This window comes from Bos indicus x Bos taurus, chromosome 5, assembly GCF_003369695.1.
Source record: "Bos indicus x Bos taurus breed Angus x Brahman F1 hybrid chromosome 5, Bos_hybrid_MaternalHap_v2.0, whole genome shotgun sequence".
Taxonomy (NCBI): domain Eukaryota; kingdom Metazoa; phylum Chordata; class Mammalia; order Artiodactyla; family Bovidae; genus Bos; species Bos indicus x Bos taurus.
Window position 1 is genome coordinate 9,757,490 of NC_040080.1, and position 23,973 is coordinate 9,781,462.

General features: G+C 46.0%; 2 protein-coding genes across 15 annotated transcripts in view; one reads left to right on the forward strand and one right to left on the reverse strand.

Annotated features, from left to right (window-relative positions):
* Positions 1 to 248: 248 nt before the first annotated feature.
* On the reverse strand, positions 249 to 9,683 carry CBY1 (chibby family member 1, beta catenin antagonist). Of its 12 annotated transcripts, XM_027540779.1 has the most exons (7): positions 9,554 to 9,666; positions 6,651 to 6,765; positions 5,879 to 5,906; positions 4,370 to 4,454; positions 3,130 to 3,235; positions 2,923 to 3,041; positions 249 to 902 (listed from the first exon to the last, which is right to left on the reverse strand). In XM_027540779.1, exons 4-7 carry the CDS (start codon positions 4,445 to 4,447, stop codon positions 822 to 824), a joined length of 384 nt encoding a protein of 127 aa, XP_027396580.1. In that variant the 5' UTR covers positions 4,448 to 4,454; positions 5,879 to 5,906; positions 6,651 to 6,765; positions 9,554 to 9,666; the 3' UTR covers positions 249 to 821. The 12 variants fall into 12 exon arrangements, with proteins under 12 accessions (XP_027396580.1, XP_027396572.1, XP_027396576.1 ...); XM_027540771.1 differs by lacking the exon at positions 5,879 to 5,906 and having other exon boundaries at positions 9,554 to 9,668; XM_027540775.1 differs by lacking the exon at positions 5,879 to 5,906 and having other exon boundaries at positions 4,370 to 4,544.
* A 136-nt stretch (positions 9,684 to 9,819) lies between these two features.
* Positions 9,820 to 23,973, forward strand: part of FAM227A (family with sequence similarity 227 member A) — a 51,332-nt gene continuing 37,178 nt past the window's right edge. Inside the window, exons 1-4 of one of the 3 annotated variants that reach the window (XM_027540786.1) lie at positions 9,820 to 10,232; positions 16,870 to 17,107; positions 19,180 to 19,262; positions 23,605 to 23,677. In XM_027540786.1, coding sequence (XP_027396587.1) covers positions 16,966 to 17,107; positions 19,180 to 19,262; positions 23,605 to 23,677 — 298 coding nt within the window. In that variant the 5' untranslated portion in view covers positions 9,820 to 10,232; positions 16,870 to 16,965. The remainder of the gene's footprint in view (positions 10,233 to 16,869; positions 17,108 to 19,179; positions 19,263 to 23,604; positions 23,678 to 23,973) is intronic. The other 2 variants (XM_027540784.1, XM_027540785.1) reach the window with 2 other exon arrangements.

Sequence of the window (23,973 nt, forward strand, 5' to 3'; positions counted from 1 at the left end):
CACTCAGTCTCTGCCAGGTCCAGACGAGTCCCAACACCCGGAAAGAAGGCAGGGGATCTGGGCAGAGTGACCGTTTTTGCTCCAGCTCAGCCTCTGCTGAGGCCCAGGAAGCTGGAATGCTTCTCCTGTGATGGGGACATCCCCCCTACACCTAGCGGATGGCGCATCCCAGGATTAGAACCCAGCCTCCATAAGTCACTTCCTCAGGAACTGAGCCTTCTTTTTTTCAGTCACTTTGGCCACAGAGATTAGATAACATCATTTAATTTTAAAAAGTAGGGTAAAGAGGAAAGTAGAACAAAAATATAGTGTTGCCATGGAAGGCTGGCACTGGCTGCCGAGATGCTGAAGCCAGAGGAGGTTGTGGATCTGGGGGAAATGAGTGTTCTTTAAAGGAGCGAGAGGATGGGCTGGAGGGAAGAGAACCAGGACAGCCTCTCATCTGAGACCCTCCTAACGAGAGGGCACCACACCTCAAACACCGACGTGAGGGGATAATGGGATGACCTCCATCCCAGGATGGTGAGCCTGGGCCATGGGCATCTGGGTGTTAAGTGACTGGAGAAAACCCAAAGGCTTCCATCACCTCCAGGCCTCCCCGGGGAGGTCTCCCCTGCTGTGTAGCACAAGACTGGCCTGGAATCCACTGCGGTCACCTTCCTACCCCCAACCCAAGGGGGCTGGTGCCTTCTGACCCCATTATATGATGCTCTCTCTCGGGACTTGATCCCTCCGTTTGGCTAAAAATACCCTCAACCACATTCCCCTCTTCTGATGAATGGGTTTCCCTCTGTTCTCTGAACAGATGTCTTTGGGGGTCTTCATTTTCTCCGCCTGCTGACGCTCTTCAGTTCATCCAGCTCTTTCTCCATTAAGTGGGATTCAGCAGTGGTCTCTGAGAGCTGGAAGAAGAACAGCAAACCATTAAGCGACAGGGACGTTTCACGGCCATGACTCAGGTTGGCAAGGTCAGCCCTGTGCGCTGGTAGAGGCCCCCTGGCATTTCTCTAACGTTGCCAGCGCCTCCATGATGGGAACCCCTTTGTAACTGGGCAGAGAGTAACCTCCTGATGACCCAGGGCCTCAAGTGCTTGCGGAACATTCACCATCCATTCTGTCATCACTTTTGATCACCTAGGATTGTGTGGCACTCACTGTGTTAAGGACACCAGGTTTCAGGGGATGAAAAGCGCAGATATTGGTGATTTCAAGGCTAAAGGACCAAGCTGCCTCTGAGTCATGGCTCACATAAAAATGGCTGATAAAGAATGCCACTCCCCTCATCAGGATCCCTCAATTGTCTCTGGAGGAGAGGGTGGAAGATGCTGCAGACAGGGATGGAGAGACACAGACTCCAGAGGTCAGCTGACTGTGAAACAGAAGAGCGGTACTTCCCGAGCCAGATGCTATTCCCAGAGCTTTACTTGTATTAACTCAGTAATGAGGTGGATCCTCTCTTCTGGCCCATTTTACTGCTGAAGACACTAAGCTTCTTCACACAGAGTAGTTAAGTAACTTGTCTGAAGTCACAGAGCCAGGGGCGAAGCTGGGTCAGGGACCCAGGCAGTTTAGCTACAGACACATGCTCTTAACCACGACAGGGTGCTCTCCTGCCTCTCGGCAAACCTTCACATACACCTCTATGTTCAACAGGCTATTTTTTAAAATTTTTTTTTAAACAGAAATGGAGTTTTTTTTAATGTTTTTAAGAAACTCACAGGGAGATAGGAAAAAGAACAGAAAAATAAAAACAGAATAACTAGAAAATTAAAAATTAATTGGCAGACTTAAGCCCTAACATATCATAATTACACTAAATTTAAATGGTCTAAAAAACATCAATTAAAAGACTGGAGGATATTTTTTAAAATGAACCAACTACATAAGAAACCCACTTCAAATAACAATAATATAGGCAGGTTAACAAAAAAGGATAGAAAAAGATATATAATACAAACATTAATCAAAAGAAAACAGTGGCTATGTTGATATAAAGTAGACTTCAGACTGAAAGGGTAACGGGCAGGAAAGCTAGGGGTCTCCAAACTGAGGAAACAGGCTGCAAGTGTCAGATTCTCCTCTCCCTTCTCTATACAAAGTTAAAAGGAGGTTTCTCTTAAAATCTTGTGTTGCCATGACGACACCTGTTTCCACCTGAACTTGCTGCTGCTGCTGCTAAGTCGCTTCAGTCGTGTCTGACTCTGTGCGACCCCATAGACGGCAGCCCACCAGGCTCCCCTGTCCCTGGGATTCACCAGGCAAGAACACTGGAGTGGGTTGCCATTTCCTTCTCCAATGCATGAAAGTGAAAAGTGAAAGTGAAGTCGCTCAGTCGTGTTCGACTATTAGCGACCCCATGGGCTGCAGCCTACCAGGCTCCTCTGTCCATGGGATTTTCCAGGCAAGAGTACTGGAGTGGGGTGCCATTGCCTTCTCCCAACAGGCTGTTTTAAAAGCCACAAGAAACCGATGCCAACAGGCAGCGTGGCTCTCTGCAGGTCTTCGCCAGGCTCTGGCTAATGGCTGCTTGGTGTGGGTCCCTGCCTAGCCAGGAGCAGACTGTCCTTCACTCCTGAATGCCTTCTGGCCGCCATGCCTCCCTTTATCTTTCCTTACATATCCCTTCCCCTGATGGGCTCCTGACTGGACAGATGACGCTCTCTCTCCCCTTTGCGGATGCCAGGCCTGGACAAGACTCCAATCTCTGTCCTTACCCTGAGGACTGTCACCGTGTTTACTGTCCTTCTCTCAGTTAGACTGAGCCCTGGAGGGTGGGGACTGTGTCTGCCTTGGTCTTGTATCTTTGGATTCAGAGCACTGTGCCTGGGAAAGCTGGCACTCGAGAGTGTGGGCCGGCTGAAATGACTCGTGGTGAAGCTGCCCAGGGAAAGCCAAGGCATCGCCCCCGGCCGCCCTCCTCACCATGTCCAGCAGGATGTCCACCTTCAGCCGCAAGAGGTTGTTCTCTTCTTCCAGCTGCTGGTTCCGTCTCCGCAGGCGCTGAGCCTCCCTCCGGTCCACACCGCCACTAATCCCCGTCTCTGGCAGAAGGGGCACAACCAGCGGTCACCAAGTGGTGGTTGCTCTCCACCATCTTGCTGGGGCAAAACGGCAGGAAATGCAGCCCACCTGCTATCCACTGGCCATTTTCAAACTTCAGGCTCTGCCCGGCCAGGTTCATGGTGGGGGTTCCGTAGTCAAGGCCCAGTTCCACCTCCCGCGTTGACCGGTCCAACTGTGGGTGAGACATTCATGCTGGCATCAGGCAGCCAGAGTACACGGGCTTGTGGCCCAGCACCTCTTCTGCTAGCTGTGAGACCCCCTGCATGCACTCAGCTGCATCAGACTCTTTGCGACCCCACCAACTGTAGCCTGCCAGGCTCCTCTGTCCATGGATTTTTCTGGCAAATACTGGAGTGGGTTGCCATTTCCTCCTCCAGAGGATCTTCCTGACCCAGGGATAGAACCTGGGTCTCCTGAATTGGCAGGCAGCTTCTTTACCCTTGTGCCACATGGGAACCCCCGACTAAGTGACCCCCAACAACTCATTTCTTTTTCTCTAATCATAACTCGGCACATTTAATAATATTTTTTTCAAATAAAGTCAGAAAATTAAATAAGGTACCAAAAAACTTTTAAACTATAAAAGAAAAGTACTGCTTTATATAACAAGTGTTTTCTAGAAAATCTATATATGATGAAATTTGCAAACTGAATTATTTCATATCTATAGAGCACTTGGCAGTTTAAGAAGTCTCACTGTAAATTTTTTGTCAAGTGAAAAGTCTTTTTAAATGTAAGCCTGAGCCATCACTTGCTTCCTATGGAGCTACATATGTCCTGGAAAAGGCATAAAATGCTAAGTCCCAATTAGTGGTAGCAGCTGTTCTTTAACGTGTTTTTCGATGTTTCTACAGCTCACTGAGCGCCCACCGTGGGCCAGGGCTGGTAATGGATATACAGAAATGAATGCAAACCCTCTATCCTGGAGGAGCTTGGAAACTGCCTTTGGAGCTGCGGCAAATCCTTTTGAACGTTTTTAATGTTGGCAAAACATCATCCTTTGAGAATGAATTTGTTCTCAGACATGACTAAAAACTGATTCCTGGCCAAGTCTTGGGAATCAACTGAAGTCAAACTGGATAAGATCGTTTGGTCCCCAAAATCATAATGAGAACGACTGTCTTTTATGGTTCTTGAACAGCTCTGATAAGAATTTCCAAATAGGAGTTAAAACATGTTTTCAGCAATAGCAATCATATGAATTAAAAGGATACCCTCCCACGAGGATGCCTCTGGAGGACCACACTTCCCAAAAGAGGCCAGGCTCGAGGCTCTGTTCACACTGCACACCACTGCTGATACTCACATTATGCAGGTTGGAGAGAGAGGCCGACTTCCGAGGGGGCGTCTTCTTCGGACTAAACGTACTTCCAAAGAGAGGCATCTTCAGCCTGATGAAGGAAAGGTCAATGCTCCCTTCTCCCAGGGTCAGAAAAAGTCAAGGGGTACAAAGAGTTGGATTGTGCCCTTGTGCCCCTGTCCTGCAATCACATAAAACACACATTCTGTCGTGACCATTAACTATCCTGGGGACAGCTCCCCTGTGCTGAGTGCTCATGATGTGCTAGCCAGCATGCCCAAGCCTTGGCGACATCTCAGTCCTCACAATCGCCCTGGTTCATCTCCTCTGAGTATACACATCTGACAGATGAGCTTTAGAAAGACTAAGGGTCTAAGTGGGAGCTGATATTTGAACACAGGTCTGTGTGACTAGTCTATGTCAACCACAGGCAAGTGCCTAACTGGCTGGTCCTAAGTTTCATTAAAAACTGGCATCACTAGATTTATGGACTAGACCAAGGCACTAGAAGGACTCTCAAGAGAGTCCTTTGGACAGTAAGGATATCAACCCTAAATATTCATTGGGAGGACTGACGATGAAGCTCCAATACTTCAGCCACCTGATGCAAAGAGCTGACTCATTGGAAAAAGACCCTAATGCTGGGAAAGATTGAGGGCAGGAAGAGAAGGGGGTGTCAGAGGATGAGACGGTTGGATGGCATCATCAACTCAATGGACATGAGTTTGAGCAGACTCTGGGAGACAGTGAAGGACAGGGAAGCCTGGTATGCTATATAGTTTGTGGGGCAGCAAAGAGTTTGACACGACTGAGTGACTGAACAACAAAAGGCATGAGATCCTTACTCCTGGACACTGCTAAGACTCATAACTGGGGCAGCAGCTTTTACACATACTCTATTTTAAATAAATAAAAGCCTTTTTCTGGGAACTTGTCTTTTTGCTTTCTTATTGGTTTCTTTTTGATTAAAGAAGTTCTCAATTTTAATGGGATCTGACATTAAATTTTTTTAAGGATTACTGGTTTTTATTTCAGAAATTTTTGCCTACCCTAAGGTCATGATATTTTCCCACACTAACTTTTGGAAGTTTTCTTCTTTCAGCTTTCACATTTAGGACAGCCACTCATCTGCAATTAACTTTTGTATGTGGTGAGACGCAGGGCCATGGTTCATTTCTTTCCCTGTATTGCGTGTGTGTGATTTGCTCAGTGGTGTCTGACTCTTTGCAGCCCCCTAGACTATAGCCCACCAGGCTCCTCTGTCCATGGAATTCTCCAGGCAAGAATACTGGAGTGGGTTGCCAGTCTCTTCTCCAGGGGATCTTCCCAACCCAGGGATCGAACCCTGGTCTCCTGCATTGCAGGCAGACTCTTTACCATATGGGCTACCAGAGAAGCCCAATTTTAATGTATAATACACAGATAGCTTAACAAGATTCCCTCTAAGAAACCGTAGAATGACGAGAACAATAATGAAGGCACAAATGAGCAAAAAGAAAGCAGCAGAGCTCTCACCTTTCCTCCTCCCAGGGATAAACTCTTCCTTCACCACATTATGAGATAAAAATGGTAATGAGTTTATCATATCTAGCAAGAAATTGGCCAAAAAGAGAGGGTACTTCTCCAGACTACTTGAAATAAGGCTTTATGTCAGCTATTATTAAAAAATAACTCATAGTAGGTTTTCATCACAATTAGCAAGACATATATTCAATAAGAACACAAAGGAAAAATTTTGTACTGTTTTCAGTGATGTAGAAATTAATATCAGTAAAATTAATGACAAAAGTTTAGAAGCTTCTTTAGAAGCTTTACAATATAGATATACATATATGTATAGAAGTATATGTACATATGACTTACAAATAAAATACATAAGACATTTAGGGGTGTGTGCTCATGAGTTTTACTGGTGTGTGTTTGTGATTAAAAACACAGAGATAGAAAACAGAGTTGTGGACACAGTGGAGGAAGAGATGAGACAAATTGAGAGAGTGGCATGAAACACATGCATTACCATACATAAAAAAGATAACTAGTGGGAAGCTGCTATATAACACAGCTCAACCCAGCGCTCTGTGACAACCTAGAGGGCTGAGATGGGGTGGGGGGTGGGAGGGAGGCTCCAGAGAGAGGGGAACACATGCATACTTATGGCTGATTCACAGTGTTGTGCAGAAACCAACACAACATTGTAAAGCAACAGTCCTCCAAAAAACGGTGGTGGACCCACAGCCTGAGAGATGGCATTTGGGCTGGGGCATCACACTTTAGGACTTGGACAAACCAGAATGCTTCCATCTTGATGGTGAGTGGGATAGCAGTGGGGACCGAGATGCTGAAGGTCTTTGAAGCTGTGCTACTATGTCATCCAAACACCGTGGAAGGCCCTGGCATTGTTTCTGCAGGAGAAAAGAAAAAGCATGGAAGAGGGAAAACAATTACTCTTATGTCCACAGAGGGCAGAACAGGAATGAAATAGGAATATCCAGGGAGAACAGTTTTAACCCAAAAAAGAAAAGGTCATAACAAAAACTAACTAACTAATATCACTTCTTGAGTATCCATGAGAGGTTGGAGCCAATGCTGGGGACAGTTCATACATTTCTTTTATTCCTTGCAGGAATCCCATAAGGTAATTTCCCTGTCCATATCAGAAATGAGAAAACTAGGGCTCAAAGAAGTTATCCAGTTTTCCCAAGGTTCATAGCCATGGTCAGTTGGCTAAACATGTATACCAAATTATCCTTGTATTAATAACTGGTGGGGTACATCATAAAAAGAAGCATTTTCATCCATCATGTTGGCAACATTTAAGAGATTAATAATAGCATGTTGGTGAAGGTATGGAGACAAAGATACTCTTGGTGGAAACATAAGATGCTATCATTTTTCCCATTAGGCAAAACCTAGTAAAGTTTTTCAGGTGCATAGTTTTTGGCCAGCAAATCTACTTGTAAAAATTTATCCTCCAGAAAGAAATGGACATGTTCACACAAATATTCTCTGTTGTTAACAGGTAGCAGTCAAAAATAAGAAATAATGCAAAAGGTCTACCAATGGTTGGTATAGCCAAATAATACTGGGGAAATCCATAAGGGAACACTAGATAGTAAAAACAAAGAGACAGTCATACGTGTACTTACTTGAAAAGACATCCAACACACTCTATTGTTAAGAAAGCAAGTGACAGGGACTTGCCTGGTGGGCTGGTGGTTAAGACTACACACTTCCAATTCAGAGGGCATGAGTTTGATCTCTGATCGGGGAACAAAGATTCCATATGCCAATGGCATGACCAAAAAAACCCAAGCAAGCAACACAACAATGTATATATTATAATCCCACATGAGAAGACAAAAAGAAAAAAAAAGCAAAATATAGGTCTCTAAATAAAAAAGATTTGGAAGGATAAACACCAAACTGCACACAGCAGTTAAATCTGGGAAAGGAAGCAGGATGGCTGACTTAACTGAATTTACCATTTTTAAACAGATTTTTTTAATTTTAATTTTTTTAGCTGTGTTGGGATCTTACTTTCCCAACCAGGGATGGAACCTGGGCCCCTGGCAGTGAGAGCATGGAATCCTAATCCCTGTTCTGCCATCTTAATCCCTGAATTTGCCATTCTAAAGGTTAAAAAAACACCCCAAATGGCCAAATAGTGGCAATTTTGTGTTACAATATAAAGTTACAGTAAAGAAATATGTTTGTGGATTTAATGAATTATTACAATGATAATATATTCACATGTAACTTATGAAAACAAACCAAACTAATGTACAAAAAAACAGATAAGAAGCAGTCCCTGCCCCTCCAAGCACCTGGAGACGTCTGAAGAAGGAAAAATAAGCCAAGTTGTTCGTGCAAAGCCCACGGTGGTGCTAAGAACACTAAGACTGAGCATAGTACCTGGACACAACAGGCTAAGTTCTAGGCCCAGTTCTACCTCTCAGTTGCCGGCTAAACCTTGGTCAAGCTACTTTAGTCTTCCAGGTTTTAACCTATTGCTGACGGGGTGGACTTTTGCAGAATCTAATGCCTATGGCCGGCGATTTGTTATGTAAGTGAATACATCTCTGGTCAATAACATTCAGGAAACAAAACCTCTCTGGTAAATAATGTGTTCACAAGGACACTTCACCCATGACCTCACTAATTCTTGTAAACCAATGCCCATCATCAATATATTACAGACAAGGAAAAGGAAGGGTCTGGACTAATTTTTAAGTCAGATCCACTCATCCACAAACAACTCCGGCTAAGACCCTGAGATTCTGGAACATGAGTGTGGACCAAGAGGTACCACCTCTACCCCTGGCCCCAGGCAGCCCTCTTTCCAGTGAAATTCCCTGGAGAGAGAGAGGGCTCAGCACAAAGGAAGCAAACGGAGAGCATCTGGGTTCCATCGGTTGCTCTGCTGTTCACCCCCACTGGGCTCCTGCACTTACTTCTCTGGGCCCCAGGCTTTTTTATTTACAATCAGGGCTTCCCTGCTAGCTCAGCTGGTAAAGAATCTGCCTGCAAAGCAAGAGACCCCGGTTGGATTCCTGGGTTGGTAAGATCCACTGGAGAAGGGCTAGGCTACCCACTCCAGTATTCCGGCCTGATGGAAAAAGATCAAGTAGTTTTTTCCCATCTACAGATCAGAAAACTGAGGCTTAGAGAAGTTAAGTAATGTGCCTCCAGTCATGCCGTGGGAAGGCGGTGGAACTGGGCTTCAAATAAGGTCTACGCCTCTGCGCTGATGATCGTAATCACTTCTTCACTATGCAATGCTTTACCGTTTGCAATGGGCCATAAAATACAGTATCTTCTTTTAATCTAACAAGAAAGTGAGAAAGAAGTCTCTAGCTTTCATCAGAATCTCAAAGACTTCAGAGCCAAGCAAGTACGTGCCACGCAGGTACATGGCCACCTCGCAGGGCTGTTAACCGCAGAGAGCGTTCATTCGCGCGCTCTCGTTAATTACCTTCATCGCTGACCTACGAGGGGAATTACCACCACAACTTACAAAGGAGGAAACACACTACGATAGATGCGGTGCACCGCCTGCGGAGAACCCGGCCCCCGCCCCCTGCTCCGCGTCCTCCGGTCGCTCCAGCTGCCGGGAGGCCCTAGGTCCCCCGGGGAACGCCGGTGTCCCACCCTTTCTCGGACCCTAGGGCGATGCCGGGCTCAGACACGTACCTGAAGTGCCCTAAAGTCGGGGGTTCCAAACAAACCCCCGACCTCCCGCCTGGTACCCACCAGAGGCCCAGTCAACCGCGGCTAAAGCGAGCGCGGGTGTCGCCCGGCCGCTACGCGCATGCGCGGGCTCAGCCCCGCCGGATTCTACCACCGAGAGATCTGGGGGTACCCGGCGCCGTGCGGTCCCCATCGCGAGCCTACGCGAAGCGCAAAAAACTCATGAGGACGGTTCTTGACATACTTGATAGACTCCACAGAGGCAGTATCTTCTGGAGTCACTTGAGCTATAGGCAAGGTCGAGAAACCACACTCACTCTCCCCGAAAACCCCTTGGTCTGGTCTTTCCCCCGCCTACGGGGACCGTCGCCATGGTAACGGCGTGTCACGGATGCCGGCAAAGTTCGCGATGCCACCCATTGTTGTGAGAAAGGGTGCAGGTGCCGGCTGTGGCCCGCGTTGCCGGGAGAACGTCAGGACTTATAGCAGCAAAATGGGCCTCTCCCAGACGTCCCTCCTCCTCTTCCTCTTCCCAGATCACAAAACAAAGGGTACCCCTCCCTGGTGGATGTGGGGGCCAACAGGTCTCGGGTGTCCCATCCAGAACTTCACAGGGTCCCCTGAGGGCCCCGTGGCGGAATCGGCACCGCCGAGTTCCGCGGATTCCGTCTGCAGTCTTCAGGTAAGATGAACAAACACAGACCATGACCCTGCCTTCCCATGCTCGTCGGCTTTGACAGGTGGGGGAGACTGAGGCCAGGGGCCGCTTCAAGGTCGCACCTTGAGCGGGGTGCAGAGAACTACTCGAGAAAAGACTCCAGATCTCCTAAAATCCTAACAGTGTGTGTTTGATAAACATTCCATTTGATAAACGAAGAAACTCGGGCTCATTCAAGGGATATTTACTGGGTGCCTAGTGAATGCACCAGGTCATCCAACCAATGAGGGGCAGGACCCATGGGTCTCTGGCTCCAAGTACAATTTTCTTCCAAGACCTAACTCAAATCCTTTATGATTATACAGTGGAAGTGAGAAATAGATTTAAGGGCCTAGATCTGATAGATAGAGTGCCTGATGAACAATGGAATGAGGTTCGTGTCATTGTACAGGAGACAGGGATCAAGACCATTCCCATAGAAAAGAAATGCAAAAAAGCAAAATGGCTGTCTGGGGAGGCCTTACAAATAGCTGTGAAAAGAAGAGAAGCGAAAAGCAAAGGAGAAAAGGAAAGATATAAATATCTGAATGCAGAGTTCTGAAGAATAGCAAGAAGAGATAAGAAAGCCTTCTTCAGCGATCAATGCAAAGAAATAGAGGAAAACAACAGAATGGGAAAGACTAGGGATCTCTTCAAGAAAATCAGAGATACCAAAGGAACATTTCATGCAAAGATGAGCTCGATAAAGGACAGAAATGGTATGGACCTAACAGAAGCAGAAGATATTAAGAAGAGATGGCAAGAATACACAGAAGAACTGTACAAAAAAGAGCTTCACGACCCAGAGAATCACGATGGTGTGATCACTGACCTAGAGCCAGACATCCTGGAATGTGAAGTCAAGTGGGCCTTAGAAAGCATCACTACAAACAAAGCTAGTGGAGGCGATGGAATTCCAGTTGAGCTATTTCAAATCCTGAAAGATGATGCTGTGAAAGTGCTGCACTCAATATGCCAGCAAATTTGGAAAACTCAGCAGTGGCCACAGGACTGGAAAAGGTCAGTTTTCATTCCAATTGCAAAGAAAGGCAATGCCAAAGAATGCTCAAACTACCGCACAATTGCACTCATCTCACATGCTAGTAAAGTAATGCTCAAAATTCTCCAAGCCAGGCTTCAGCAATACGTGAACGGTGAACTTCCTGATGTTCAAGCTGGTTTTAGAAAAGGCAGAGGAACCAGAGATCAAATTGCCAACATCCGCTGGATCATGGAAAAAGCAAGAGAGTTCCAGAAAAACATCTATTTCTGCTTTATTGACTATACCAAAGCCTTTGACTGTGTGGATTACAATAAACTGTGGAAAATTCTGAAAGAGATGGGAATACCAAACCACCTGATCTGCCTCTTGAGAAATTTGTATGCAGGTCAGGAAGCAACGGTTAGAACTGGACATGGAACAACAGACTGGTTCCAAATAGGAAAAGGAGTTCGTCAAGGCTGTATATTGTCACCCTGTTTATTTAACTTCTATGCAGAGTACATCGTGAGAAATGCTGGACTGGAAGAAACACAAGCTGGAATCAAGATTGCCGGGAGAAATATCAATAACCTCAGATATGCAGATGACACCACCCTTATGGCAGAAAGTGAAGAGGAACTCAAAAGCCTCTTGATGAAAGTGAAAGTGAAGAGTGAAAAAGTTGGCTTAAAGCTCAACATTCAGAAAACGAAGGTCATGGCATCTGGTCCCACCACTTCATGGGAAATAGATGGAGAAACAGTGGAAACAGTGTCAGACTTTATTTTTCTGGGCTCCAAAATCACTGCAGATGGTGACTGCAGCCATGAAATTAAAAGATGCTTGCTTACTCCTTGGAAGGAAAGTTATGACCAACCTAGATGGCATATTCAAAAGCAGAGACATTACTTTGCCAACAAAGGTCCGTCTAGTCAAGGCTATGGTTTTTCCTGTGGTCATGTATGGATGTGAGAGTTGGACTGTGAAGAAGGCTGAGCGCCAAAGAATTGATGCTTTTGAAGTGTGGTGTTGGAGAAGACTCTTGAGAGTCCCTTGGACTGCAAGGAGATCCAACCAGTCCATTCTAAAGGAGATCAGCCCTGGGATTTCTTTGGAAGGACTGATGCTAAAGCTGAAACTCCAGTATTTTGGCCACCTCATTTGAAGAGTTGACTCATTGGAAAAGACCCTGATGCTGGGAGGGATTGGGGGCAGGAGGAGAAAGGGACAACAGAGGATGAGATGGCTGGATGGCATCACCAACTCGATGAATGTGAGTCTGAGTGAACTACGGGAGTTGGTGATGGACAGGGAGGCCTGGTGTGCTGGGATTCATGGGGTTGCAAAGAGTCGGACACGACTGAGCGACTGATCTGATCTGATCTGATACCTTACTTCATTGAAAAGGGGAAAGTTCCATGTCCTGGAACCAAACTGCCTGGTCTAACCCAGCACCATCCAATGGAAACATAATGTGGGCCACATACATAATTTAGAATTTTCTCAGAGCCATATTTTTAAAAAATTCTTTTGAAAATCAGGTGCTATTACTATGAATAATGTTTATTTTCACTCATATGTCCCAAATATGATCATTTCAACGTACAATCAATATTTTTTACTTTTTCTGCTTTAGGTTTTAAATTTTAATTAGCTAAAATTAAGATGTTAGGACTTCCCTGGTGGTCTACTGGCTAAGACTCCACACTCCCAATCCAGGGGGCCCAGATTTGATCCCTGTTCAGGGAACTAGATCCCATGTGCCGAAGCAAAGAGTTCTCATGGTGCAGCTAAAAGGTCTCACATGCCACAGGGAAGGTCAAAGATCCTGTGGGCTGCAGCTAAAACCTGGCACAGCCAGATAAATAAAATATTTCTTTTAAAGATTTTAGTAGTTTGGTCACACTAACCAAATTCCAGGGACTCAGGTGTCACATGTGGCTCGTGGCTACTGTGATGCACAGGTCTAGGCTTTTCCTGTCCTTCTACTCTGTGCCCCTCTGCTTGGATGGTGTTTCCCTTCCTCACTTATCTAAGTAACTCCTGCTCTTCCTTCAAGTTGTGACACCTTGACTGGGTCGATCTCCACTATTATGTCGTCTCTCACAGCACTGTGTCCTTCCCTTTGAAACAGCGCATGTGCTCAGTTGCTAAGTCATGCTGACTCCTTTGTGACCCCATGGGCTGTAGCCCACCAGGTTCCTGTGCCCATGGGATTTTCCAGGCAAGAATACTGGAGTGGGAGCAGTGGTCAGTTATAATTCATGCTTCCCAGGTGGCACTAGTGGTAAAGAACCCGCCTGCCAATGCAGGAGACCAAAGAGACGTGGGTTCAAACCCTGGGTCGGGAAGATCCCCTGGAGAAGGAAATGGCAACCCACTCCAGTATTCTTGCCTGGAGAATCCCATGGACAGAGGAGCCTGGTGAGCTACAGTCCATGGGGTCACAAAGAGTCAGACACGACTGAAAGCAGCTTAGCGCTAGCACGTAATTAATTAGCACTTGTCACCTCTAGTTGACATAAGCTCCATTAGGGCAGGGATCAAGTCTGGTTTAGTTCACCATCCTGTCCCCCAGTAAGAATGAATTGTTGGTTCTGTTGGGAAGTCAATAGGTAGTCATTTAATGACTGGAGGTTAAACTGAAGAAAAGTCTTCCTGACTACAACCTCAGCATTGTTTTAACTTAACATGTTTAAGTTAAAACATTTAACTTTAAACAGAGGACTTTCAAATCTCATGTGCAAGAATATGCGCTCCATGAGGGCAGAATGTTTTTTTATTCTTCTACTCATCTGCCCCTAATATACAGCACAGTCCTGGACACAGGGTAGATATTCAATGAAGTTAGTGTTCTCCCCATCCTCTTTTTCTCCCCAAGTAATGACAGTAAAAACTTATCATGCTTCAGAGAATACTTATCCTAAAATAGTACGATGAAAAATTCAGAAAGGAACAGAATTTTAAATGTTTATCTTAAGCATAATATTCAGTTCTCCCATTAGACATGAGTCAGTCAGTTCAGTCGCTCAGTCGTGTCTGACTCTTGGCGATCCCATGAACTGCAGCACACCAGGCCTCCCCGTCCATCACCAACTCCCAGAGACTACCCATACTCATGTGCATTGAGTCAGTGATGCCATGCAACTATCTCATCCTCTGTCGTTCCCTTCTCCTCTTGCCCTCAACCCTTCCCAGCATCAGAGTCTTTTCCAATGAGTCAGCTCTTCGCATGAGGTGGCCAAAGTATTGGAGTTTCAGCTTCAACATCAGTCCTTCCAGTGTAATGTTAAACGAAAGCAAGAGGCTTCTTAACAGAGTCCCCCTAAGCCTGGCTTTTCAGAGAATGTGTTTAATTTTCCAGTTCATGTTGGGGCAGGGGCGTGCAAGAAAACTCAGAAGCGCTGTATGGCTAAAGGCTAGGAGCAGAGTATTGGCCTGGGCCAACCTTTCCTACAATCCAGCTGACTTGGGGCAACCCAAATGGATAACCTCTTTGGCCCAAAAAGAAATGTGATGAGTTAGAAAGGGACTCAGGGAACTTCCCTGGTGGTCCAGTGGCTGAAACTCTGATCTCCCAATGGAGGGAGCCTGGGTTCGATCTCTGGTTGGAGAACTAGATCCCACATGCTGCAGCTAGGAGTTTGCATGTCACGACCAAAACCTCCCGCATGCTCCAACTAAGACCCAGTGCACCTAAGTAAATAAAATGTAAAAAAAAAGGAAGCAAATATCGACTGAACCTACTTCCTAGAGGGTAATTTGCCTAATGAAGAAAGATGTGGAAGCAAATTCTTCTAGTTCAGGATAGTAAGTGCTGTAATAGTTGCAAGCAGAATCCTGGCCTTCACAGAGAAGGTGTGGTACTAATGGCCTGGAGTAATTCAAGAAGGTTTTCTAAAAGATATATCACCTGGGCTGATTGAATGGGGGCAGCAGCATGTACAAAGGCATAGAGCACACAGCACAGCAGGGACCAGGAAGAAGCTGAGTGCAGCAGGCGTATAGGATGGCTGTCTGGGGAGGGTGGGCAGAGAGCAGAGCAGAAGGCAGGAACCAAAGGAGAGGAAAGGAGACTGTGGTGAAAGGGCACCTGGTTAATTTTTTTTTCATCAAACTATACCTTTTCTCTCTCTTTCCATTATGTATGAGCTTCTTGAGGGCAGATCTGAATCTTTTACTTCATCATAACCAGGCCTATACCCCCAGGCTCTAGACAGGGAGGACCCACAGATGGTAGTGATAAATTCCTCCTGGCCAGTAAGCAAGGACCTCGGAGAGCAGTCTGGCCAGCACATTCCAAATCCAGGAGAAGTAGTGACGGGGCCACTGGAGAGGGAGCAGAAAGCCTCAGGTCCATCAGGAGCCTCATGCCGAGGGGATGGACCGCCCACCCCAGCGTCACAGAAACCCAGTATCTGAGAGCTGAAGAGGGTCCTAGCAACCTAATCCACATCTCCGACTATAGGTGAGGCTTAGAGAGGCGCAGTGGTAGAGAATCCAAAGGAAAGCTTTGACCAACCTAGATGGCATATTCAAAAGCAGAGACATTACTTTGCTAACAAAGGTCCATCTAGTCAAGGCTATGGTTTTTCCAGTGGTCATGTATGGATGTGAGAGTTGGACTGTGAAGAAGGCTGAGTGCCGAAGAATTGATGCTTTTGAACTGTGGTGCTGGAGAAGACTCTTGAGAGTCCCTTGGACTGCAAGGAGATCCAACCAATCCATTCTAAAGGAGATCAGTCCTGGGCTTTGGAAGGATTGATGCTAAAGCTGAAACGCCAGTACTTTGGCCACCTCATGTGAAGAGTTGACTCATTGGAAAAGACTCTGATGCTGGATTGGGGGCAGGAGGAGAAGGGGACGACAGAGGATGAGATGGCTGGATGGCATCACTGACTCGATGGACGTGAGTCTGAGTGAACTCCGGGAGTTGGTGATGGACAGGGAGGCCTGGCGTGCTGGGATTCATGGAGTCGCAAAGAGTCGGACACAACTGAGCAACTGAACTGAACTGAACTGAACTGAACTGAAGGCAGGAAATGCAGGAGACTCAGGATCGATCCCTGGGTCAGGAAGATCCCCTGGAGAAGGAAATGGTAACCCACTCCAGTATTCTTGCCTGGAGAATCCCATGGGCAGAGGAGCCTGGCAGGCCTTAGTCCATGCGGTCACAAAGAGTCAAACGTGACTGAAGCGACTTAACATGCACGCTCCAGGCATCTTGTGTTCAGCCTGAGGTTACAATGCTGCACCTGCATGGGGACCTCAGTTCCTGCACAACTCAAAGGTTACGTGTATCTCTTGAGAAGCATGCACACACGCGTATGTAAAATAGAGAACTAATAGGGATCTACTGTGTAGTACAGGGAACTCTACTCAATACTCTGTAATGACCTATATGAGAAAAGAATCTAAAAAAGAACAGATATAAAACTGATTCTCTTTGCTGTACGGCAGAAACTAACACAACATTGTAAATCAAAAGAAGCAATGAAAAAAAAAAAAAAAGAATGGGTTTCTCTAACAAGTCTTTATTCCTCATGTTGTATGCGGCGTGTGCCTCGCCATCAGCCCTGCTTGCGAGATGAACATGGTTGAGCTTTCTAAGTTGGTTCTGTGCTTATTTCTGATTTCCAGGAGGCTGGCTGAACAGAGAACAAGACCGTAGTGGGGGAATGAGAGGCTCTTAAAAGTGGAAACTTAACTGTTGGTCAGTGTACAAGGAAGTGGACAATGGCTCGCTTCAGGAGGTTGGAAGTCGTCAACCTCACTGCTTTGCCCATGGTGCCGCTGGATGAGCCTCTGGGTGTCTCCCTGATGGCGCAGAACGCGATAAAGGATGCCATGAGGAAGAACCTGAAGGACAATGTGCCCTGTATCCTTGTCTGCAACGGAGACAACACACCTGCACAGAGGCGTGACAGGGGCTCTATCATTCACCACTTACTAACTTGTTTCTTATGTGTGTGTTGATTTTCTTCAGTTATTTAAGCCCCACCTATCCTCTAAAAGAATTTGAGGCTGCGAAGGAGTGTTTGACTTGAGTTGGTTTTACTAAGATAGAGCAGAAATAGCACCAAAGGAAGACATACTGGAAATACTTGTTGAAAAGGTGGGGAAAAAGAGGAAAAAAAAATGCTCTTTTTTCCCCATTGTCTCCTTTCCCTTCTACCTTCCAAAGAACTAAACTTAGAACCTAAGTTACAGTCCAAGCCTCTGCCCTCAGACCAGTTAGCTGAGTACTCAACTTTTTTTTTTCTTTTTAAAAAAATTGTGTTTGTTTTTGGCTGTACACAGCATGTGACTTGCAGGATCTTAGTTCCCTGACTAGGGATTGAAACCAGGCACACACGGCAGTGAGAGTGTGCCAAGTCCTAACCGCTGGGCTGCTAGGGAATTCCCTTTCTTTCTTTCTCTCCTTTTTTTCTTTCTTTTTAAAACTCCATCTGGGGGACTTCCCTGGTGGTCTAGTGGTTGGGACTTCACCTTTCAGTGCAGGGGGTGTGGTTCGATCCCTGGTTGAAGAGCTAAAATCCCACGTGCCTCACTGCCAAAAACCAAAACAGAACACAGAAGCAATATTGCAGCATATTCAATAAAGAATTAAAAAAATAACTCCATTTGACCTTTCTAACCTGCCAGCACCTCTACCTGGGCCAGACTTTGCCCTTCTGGCATCATCCAGACACTACCAGAATCTTCCTTCTCTGACTCTGGCCTCATTGATCCAGATCTCACTTCTGACCCTGAACCTTGTGTCTCAGGGACCCACAGAATCCCGTCTCTGGGGGACCATAAAACTCATGCAGCAAATAGAGACCATCTTGGGTTATAAATAAGTCTGTCTTTCCATTTTCTATATAGCTCACTTACCTTCGAGTCATGCTCCTGCCAGCCAAGCTGCGTGTATCTCTCTGCATCACCTCACTTTCCGGGCCTCTCCGAAACCCTTCTCAAGATGAGCACAAATGATCCCATGAGGATCTGCTTCAAGGTCTCACTTTCCTGGGCCTTTTTCTCATGTGCCCTCTCTCTTCTTAATCCCACACTCATCACAACCCAAGCAATCCATTTCACTCCCTATGATTTGTCATGTCTCTCCTTGGCATCTTCATTTGTCAAGTGTCCTCCAATTTGTAAGAACACTTGAGGGTAATGGAAGTAACAGTGAACCTGGCTTTACGTGAAGGCTGTGAGGAGTGATGGATTATGGGGCTTTTACAAAGGATGTATCCTAGACCACTTGAGACCACGACAGAAAGAAATGCAAACGTAGAGAGGGTAATAAGAGGGGCCATCAAACTGAGCAGAGATTTCAACAGTGATAAACAAGATCGAGATGCCCTTGGACCCAGGCATCCTTCACCTGAAAATCTCTCTTAAAGGAATAATCCCAAATAAGGAAACAGCTCTCCGTGTGACTGTGTGCATCACAGCGTGATTTATGGTTGCAAAAAATATAAACAGCTTAAATATTCAATAGCCAAGGGACAGTTAAGTCTATTAGGATGCATTCTCTAAATGAATTTGTATACTGCCATTTAAAATATTACAAAGATTATGGAAAGTGATCGTAATAATGAGTGGGAGAGAATTCAGAGTAGTAACTAACATAGGTATACACTGATATTATAATTATGTGAAAAGGTATGTATGTAATACTGCTAGAAGGAAGTCTCCCCAGAGCCTAGTAAGTTGTCAGGGTGGTAGCATAATGGGTGATTCTTTTTCAAGGTGTCCAGAATATGGTTAATTTTTGTTTACAATTTTTAAAGCAGCTCATTTAAGGCAAGATAAAAGAAGTGTGAATGTTTGCAGAGAAAATAATGGAGTGGGGAAAAAGCACAGGAAAGGAAGTGAGCTGCTGTCCTGGCCGGGCTCCCCCACCCTATTCTGTTTGTGTGTAATCATCACCCAGAAAGTTTCCTTAACAGGCCCACCTCCCAGCGTGCCTGGTTGGCTCCATTCAGCAGGTGAACCAGGTGATTGCTGACGCGGATCTGAGTCCCAACCCGCTGGTGCACAGCCTGGTGAGTTTTGAGTGCTAAGGTAAGGCTTCCAGGAAGAAAGGACTCTAGGGACCCCTTTATTAATTTGAAAGCACGTTTGCACAATAGAAGTCTTAAAGACATGTTTCTTTAAATTCATAAACTTTCATTTTTATCTATATAAAAGTCCTATTTTTTTATATAGGATTTGGCTGTGGCAAAATCAATTTGACTCTTCCCTATTCCTTATTTCAGTGGCATTTTCATCATAGTAAACATGTGAATATTTTTGTACATGTATCTTGGGACTCATTTGCACGTATTTCTGCCAGATAGAGCCCTGGAAGTGAAATTTAAAATGTTGATGGATACAGTCAAGTTGCCTTTCACAGAGGTTAAGCCACTCTTTACCGAAGCTGGAAGGAGACCACGAGCTTTAGTTCCCTTACCCCGCTGTCGAGCAGAGCCTAGAATTGAATTGTGAATAAAAGCAAAATACACACACACACTATTTGGAACAATTTTGTTTAAGTTCGAAAGCACTCTGTCTCTGTACATGTGCTCTGTACGTGTGCTCTGTACATGTACATGAGGGTGTATGTAGCTCCAGAGGCTTAGAATAAGACTGTCAGAGTTTGAATTCCTGCTGCTGTACTGTTCTGTCACATTCTGACATTAGGTAAACTATTGAGCCTCTATGAGTCTCAGTGTCTTGTAAAATGATGATAACATTGATGCTATATCTACTTCATAGGTGTATTATTATATATGCAAGAATTATATGAGTTAAGTAAGTTCAGTTGCTCAGTCGTGTCTGGCTCTTTGCGACCCCATGGACTGCAGCACGCCAGGCTTCCCTGTCCATCACCAATTCCCAGAGTTTACTCAAACTCATGTCCATCATGTTGATGATGCCATCCAACCATCTCATCCTCTGTCATCCCCTTCTCCTGCCTTCAATCTTCCCCAGCATCAGAGTCTTTTCCAATGTATCAGGTGGCCGAAGTATTGGGGTTTCAGCTTCAATATCAGTCCTTCCAGTCAATATTCAGGACTGATCTCCTTTAGGATGGTCTGGCTGGATCTTGCAGTCCAAGGGACTCTCAAGAGTCAGTCTTCTTCAACACCACAGTTCAAAAGCATCAATTCTTGGGCGCTCAACTTTCTCTATGGTCTGACTCATCTTAATAGATGAGTTAAGACTCTCAAAAACCCTTAGATGGCTCTCAGGAAGGACATTATATGTGTGAATGTGTAGGGAAAGAGTCTGGAAGGATACATGCCAAATGGAGTCAGTTCTGGAAAGGGAATGGGATGGAAGATGAGTAAAGTTATTACTCCAAGTATGTCTGTAAATGTTTGGGTATTTTACAACAAGACTATATTTATATGTCAGTTCTGTGGGGTTGTTTTGATAATTTTAGAGCCAGGAACATGAATATTATCCTTCCAGTAGCAGGATCTGGTGACTTTTCAAGGCTGCCCAGCATTGGCACAGCTTCTCAGCGTTCTTCATTGCCAGTCAGAGCCAGGACGGGGCTGGCAGGAGCAACTGTGGGTCCTCACGTGACCTGGAAGGGGGGCTTTGTCCTTTCTGCTCCTCTGTCCAGGCAGCCTATCAGACCTGGAAGGTGCTGACCGCCTGCTGCCACCAGAGCCCTCCCCTGGTGACCCTGCCCAACCTCTGTTGACCTCGGTGTGCCCTGACCTTTATACATCAGCCTTGACCATGGGACTGTTCCTCCCATGTCAGCATCTGAGCCAGACTAGTGTCTCCAGGCTCCACGCTGCCCAACCAGAGGGCATCTGGCACAGTACCAGATGCATAAAAAGTGTTCAGTAGATGTGTAGTAAGTGAGCCATCTCCTTCTGAGATCCAGACCCCCCTGCCTGCTTTAACCCTAGCCATGTCCTGTTTCTATTCCTTCTCCCACACCCTGAGTGTGGGTTTCTCCTCCAGTCTCTGGCCATGAACTTGCCTAGCTCTTCTTTCCAGTCTCCTTCCCTCAGGAGCTTGTACACTCACCATTGCAGCTTCACCATTCACTCTTGCAGTAGGGAGTAGGGCGTACCTTCCTCTGCCTATAGGCCACAGCCTCTGAAAAGGCCTTCCTTGCACCCTCCACCCCGAGACCAGTGTAGGTGCCCCTTCAGGGTGCACTCCTGACACCGTCCCCACCCTCAATAGCACTGATTACCTTGGTCACCTTGCAGTCACTGGCTTCTCCCCGCTAGTCTCTGAGCCCTCGGAGGACAGAGACGGGCTTTGATGCTCATGGCTGCATCTTCAACACTGGCCCAGTGTCTGACTTTTAGTAGATGCTCAGGAAATATTTGTGGAATGAAGGATATGTTTGCAAATTTGAGCTTTTCACCTGTATTTCAGTCTCAGATTCCTAGTTATCTAGAGCAGTGATACCTAAAGCTAACTGATCATCAGACTCCCCTGGGAGCTTTTTGAAAAACTAAAAGTGAAAAGGGCCAGGTGCAGACCTGTGTGCTGTGTATGCTCTCATCTGAATCAATACAGAATACCTCTAGAAAACCTCTAGAAAGCTATGCAAGAAACTAAGAATCTTGAGTGAGCAGTAGGAAGGAGACTTCTTACTGTGTTTGATTTTGTACCATGTAAAATATTTATGGTTTTAAAAATTTAAATAGAGACCAATTCAGAGCCACAATAAATAAACAGTTCAAAACCCAATAAGGAATGATATTTATTCCAATAAGGAATCAGTTCAGTTCGGTCGCTCAGTTGTGTCCAACTCTTTGAGACCCCATGGACTGCAGCATGCCAGGCTTCCCTGTCCATCACCAACTCCTAGAGCCTGCTCAAACTCATGTCCATCAAGTCAGTGATGCCATACAACCATCTCATCTTCTGTCATCTCCTTCTCCTGCCTTCAATCTTTCCCAGCACCAGGGTCTTTCCTTATGAGTCAGTTCTCATCAGGTGGCCAAAGTATTGGAGCTTCATCTTCAGCATCAGTCTTTCCTCTGAATTTTCAGGACTGAATAAACGTCTCTAATAAATCCGTACATCTGAATAATTCCCCAGCGAGGCTGGTCGCCAGCCAGGTTTGGGAGTTGCTTCCTATGAAACAGCCCTACCTGTAGGTCCTTCTGTCATCTCAAATGCAAACTCAGGTCTCATTATTTTTTGCCCTAAAACTTACTTTTCCTCCAGGATTCAAAGTTCCTTTCTGTTCTTTCGCTGTGGAAATCTTGTGCATCCTTCCGGGCCCTGCCAGTGTCAGCTACAGTGACATCCTGGTGGGTGGCAGAGGCATGGCTATATTGCTACGTCGACACTCACCCATCCAATTCATTCATCCATCGTGCCTTCTCTGATGCACGTGATTGGGGCAACAGTGTTGGTGCAAAGACTTATCAGTGTGACTCCTTCCCCGACAGGCCCACACACCTGCACACATTCTAGTACCTTTAGCTCATCTCGCAGGCCAGGGCTGCCAGTTCAGGAGGAAGGTGGCGGGAGGTTGGAGAAGCATCTCACGGTTTATCAAGCTAAGGAGAGCTGCCTCCTCCCTTATCCCCAACACTCGTACCCGACCTTTTCTGGCCAGTCCTCTCTGCTCCAGCCCATACTGATCCCACTCATTTGAATCCTAAACATTTAAGACTTAATTGTCCCATGTATGTTGATTTGGTTCTCTGAATAGACTGGAAATTCCTTGAGGGCAAAGACACAGAATCATACTTGGTTAATTAACTTTATTATCCCAGCTTAGCGCTGGGCTGGTTGACAGTCAATGCAGCTTGTTGGGTCACTGACATTTGTTTTTCTTTCCTCCCTTTTATCAGGGCTGGGGGAGTGGGGAGGAGGAATCAGAGATCAAGAGAAATCTCTTGAGAGGTTGGGGTATGGTGATGATTAATAATAATCATAATAATAGTTACTCTTTATTAAGCAGCTCCTATTTGAAAGCCTGCGGAGTGCTAGTGTTTTAAAACGCATCAGATTCTTTATAGTAGTATCTCAGCCTAATAAGAGCACTGGGAGGTAGGTGTTATTATCCCTCTGTACAGAGGTTAAACAGCAGCTTGTCACCCGTGGAGCCATGATTGGAAGCCTGCTCCAGGCTTCCTTCCTGTGTTCCTCGGGAGTGTGGCCAGGAGGAGGGGCAGCGTGGGAGAAGGTGGGGGTGGGGGACATAGTGGTGGTGACTCTCAGGGGGATGAGGTCAGTGACACACATGGCCACCAAGGCCCTACCACCTAGCGGGGAGACAGCAAGGCCCTGCCACAAACTTTGCTCCAGGCCTTTTGCGCACCGGCAGGAGAAATGGCCTAGTTCCTGACCCCTGCCCTCCCCTCAGATTCGCACTAAAACCCTAAAACCCCTTTTCTTTTTTGGTTTTTGAAGGCAATTGAGAAATATGAGATGGAGAAGAAGGCTTTAAAAAGAGAGCGAAGTCGTGGCGGCTTGGCAGACAGAGGCAAAACTCCTTTTCTGTAGACTTGATGGTGTTTTTGTGGGGTTTGGATTTTTTTTAGTGTCTAAAATGTAATTGAGTAGGAGTCCGGAGTTTCAGGTGAGAGTATCTCTGGCCTCTTCTGAGAGAGCCTTTAATCTCACTTCTTGGCATCAGGCAAGGAAGGAGGGACAATGCCATCTCGAGACAACCTGCTGGGAGACACCTTGCACCAGGTGTTTTCATACGGATCCCCTTGTTAAAGCTTCCTAAGACCCCCTACCTGTGAGGCAGGTGCCTTCTAACATGTTTTATACTTG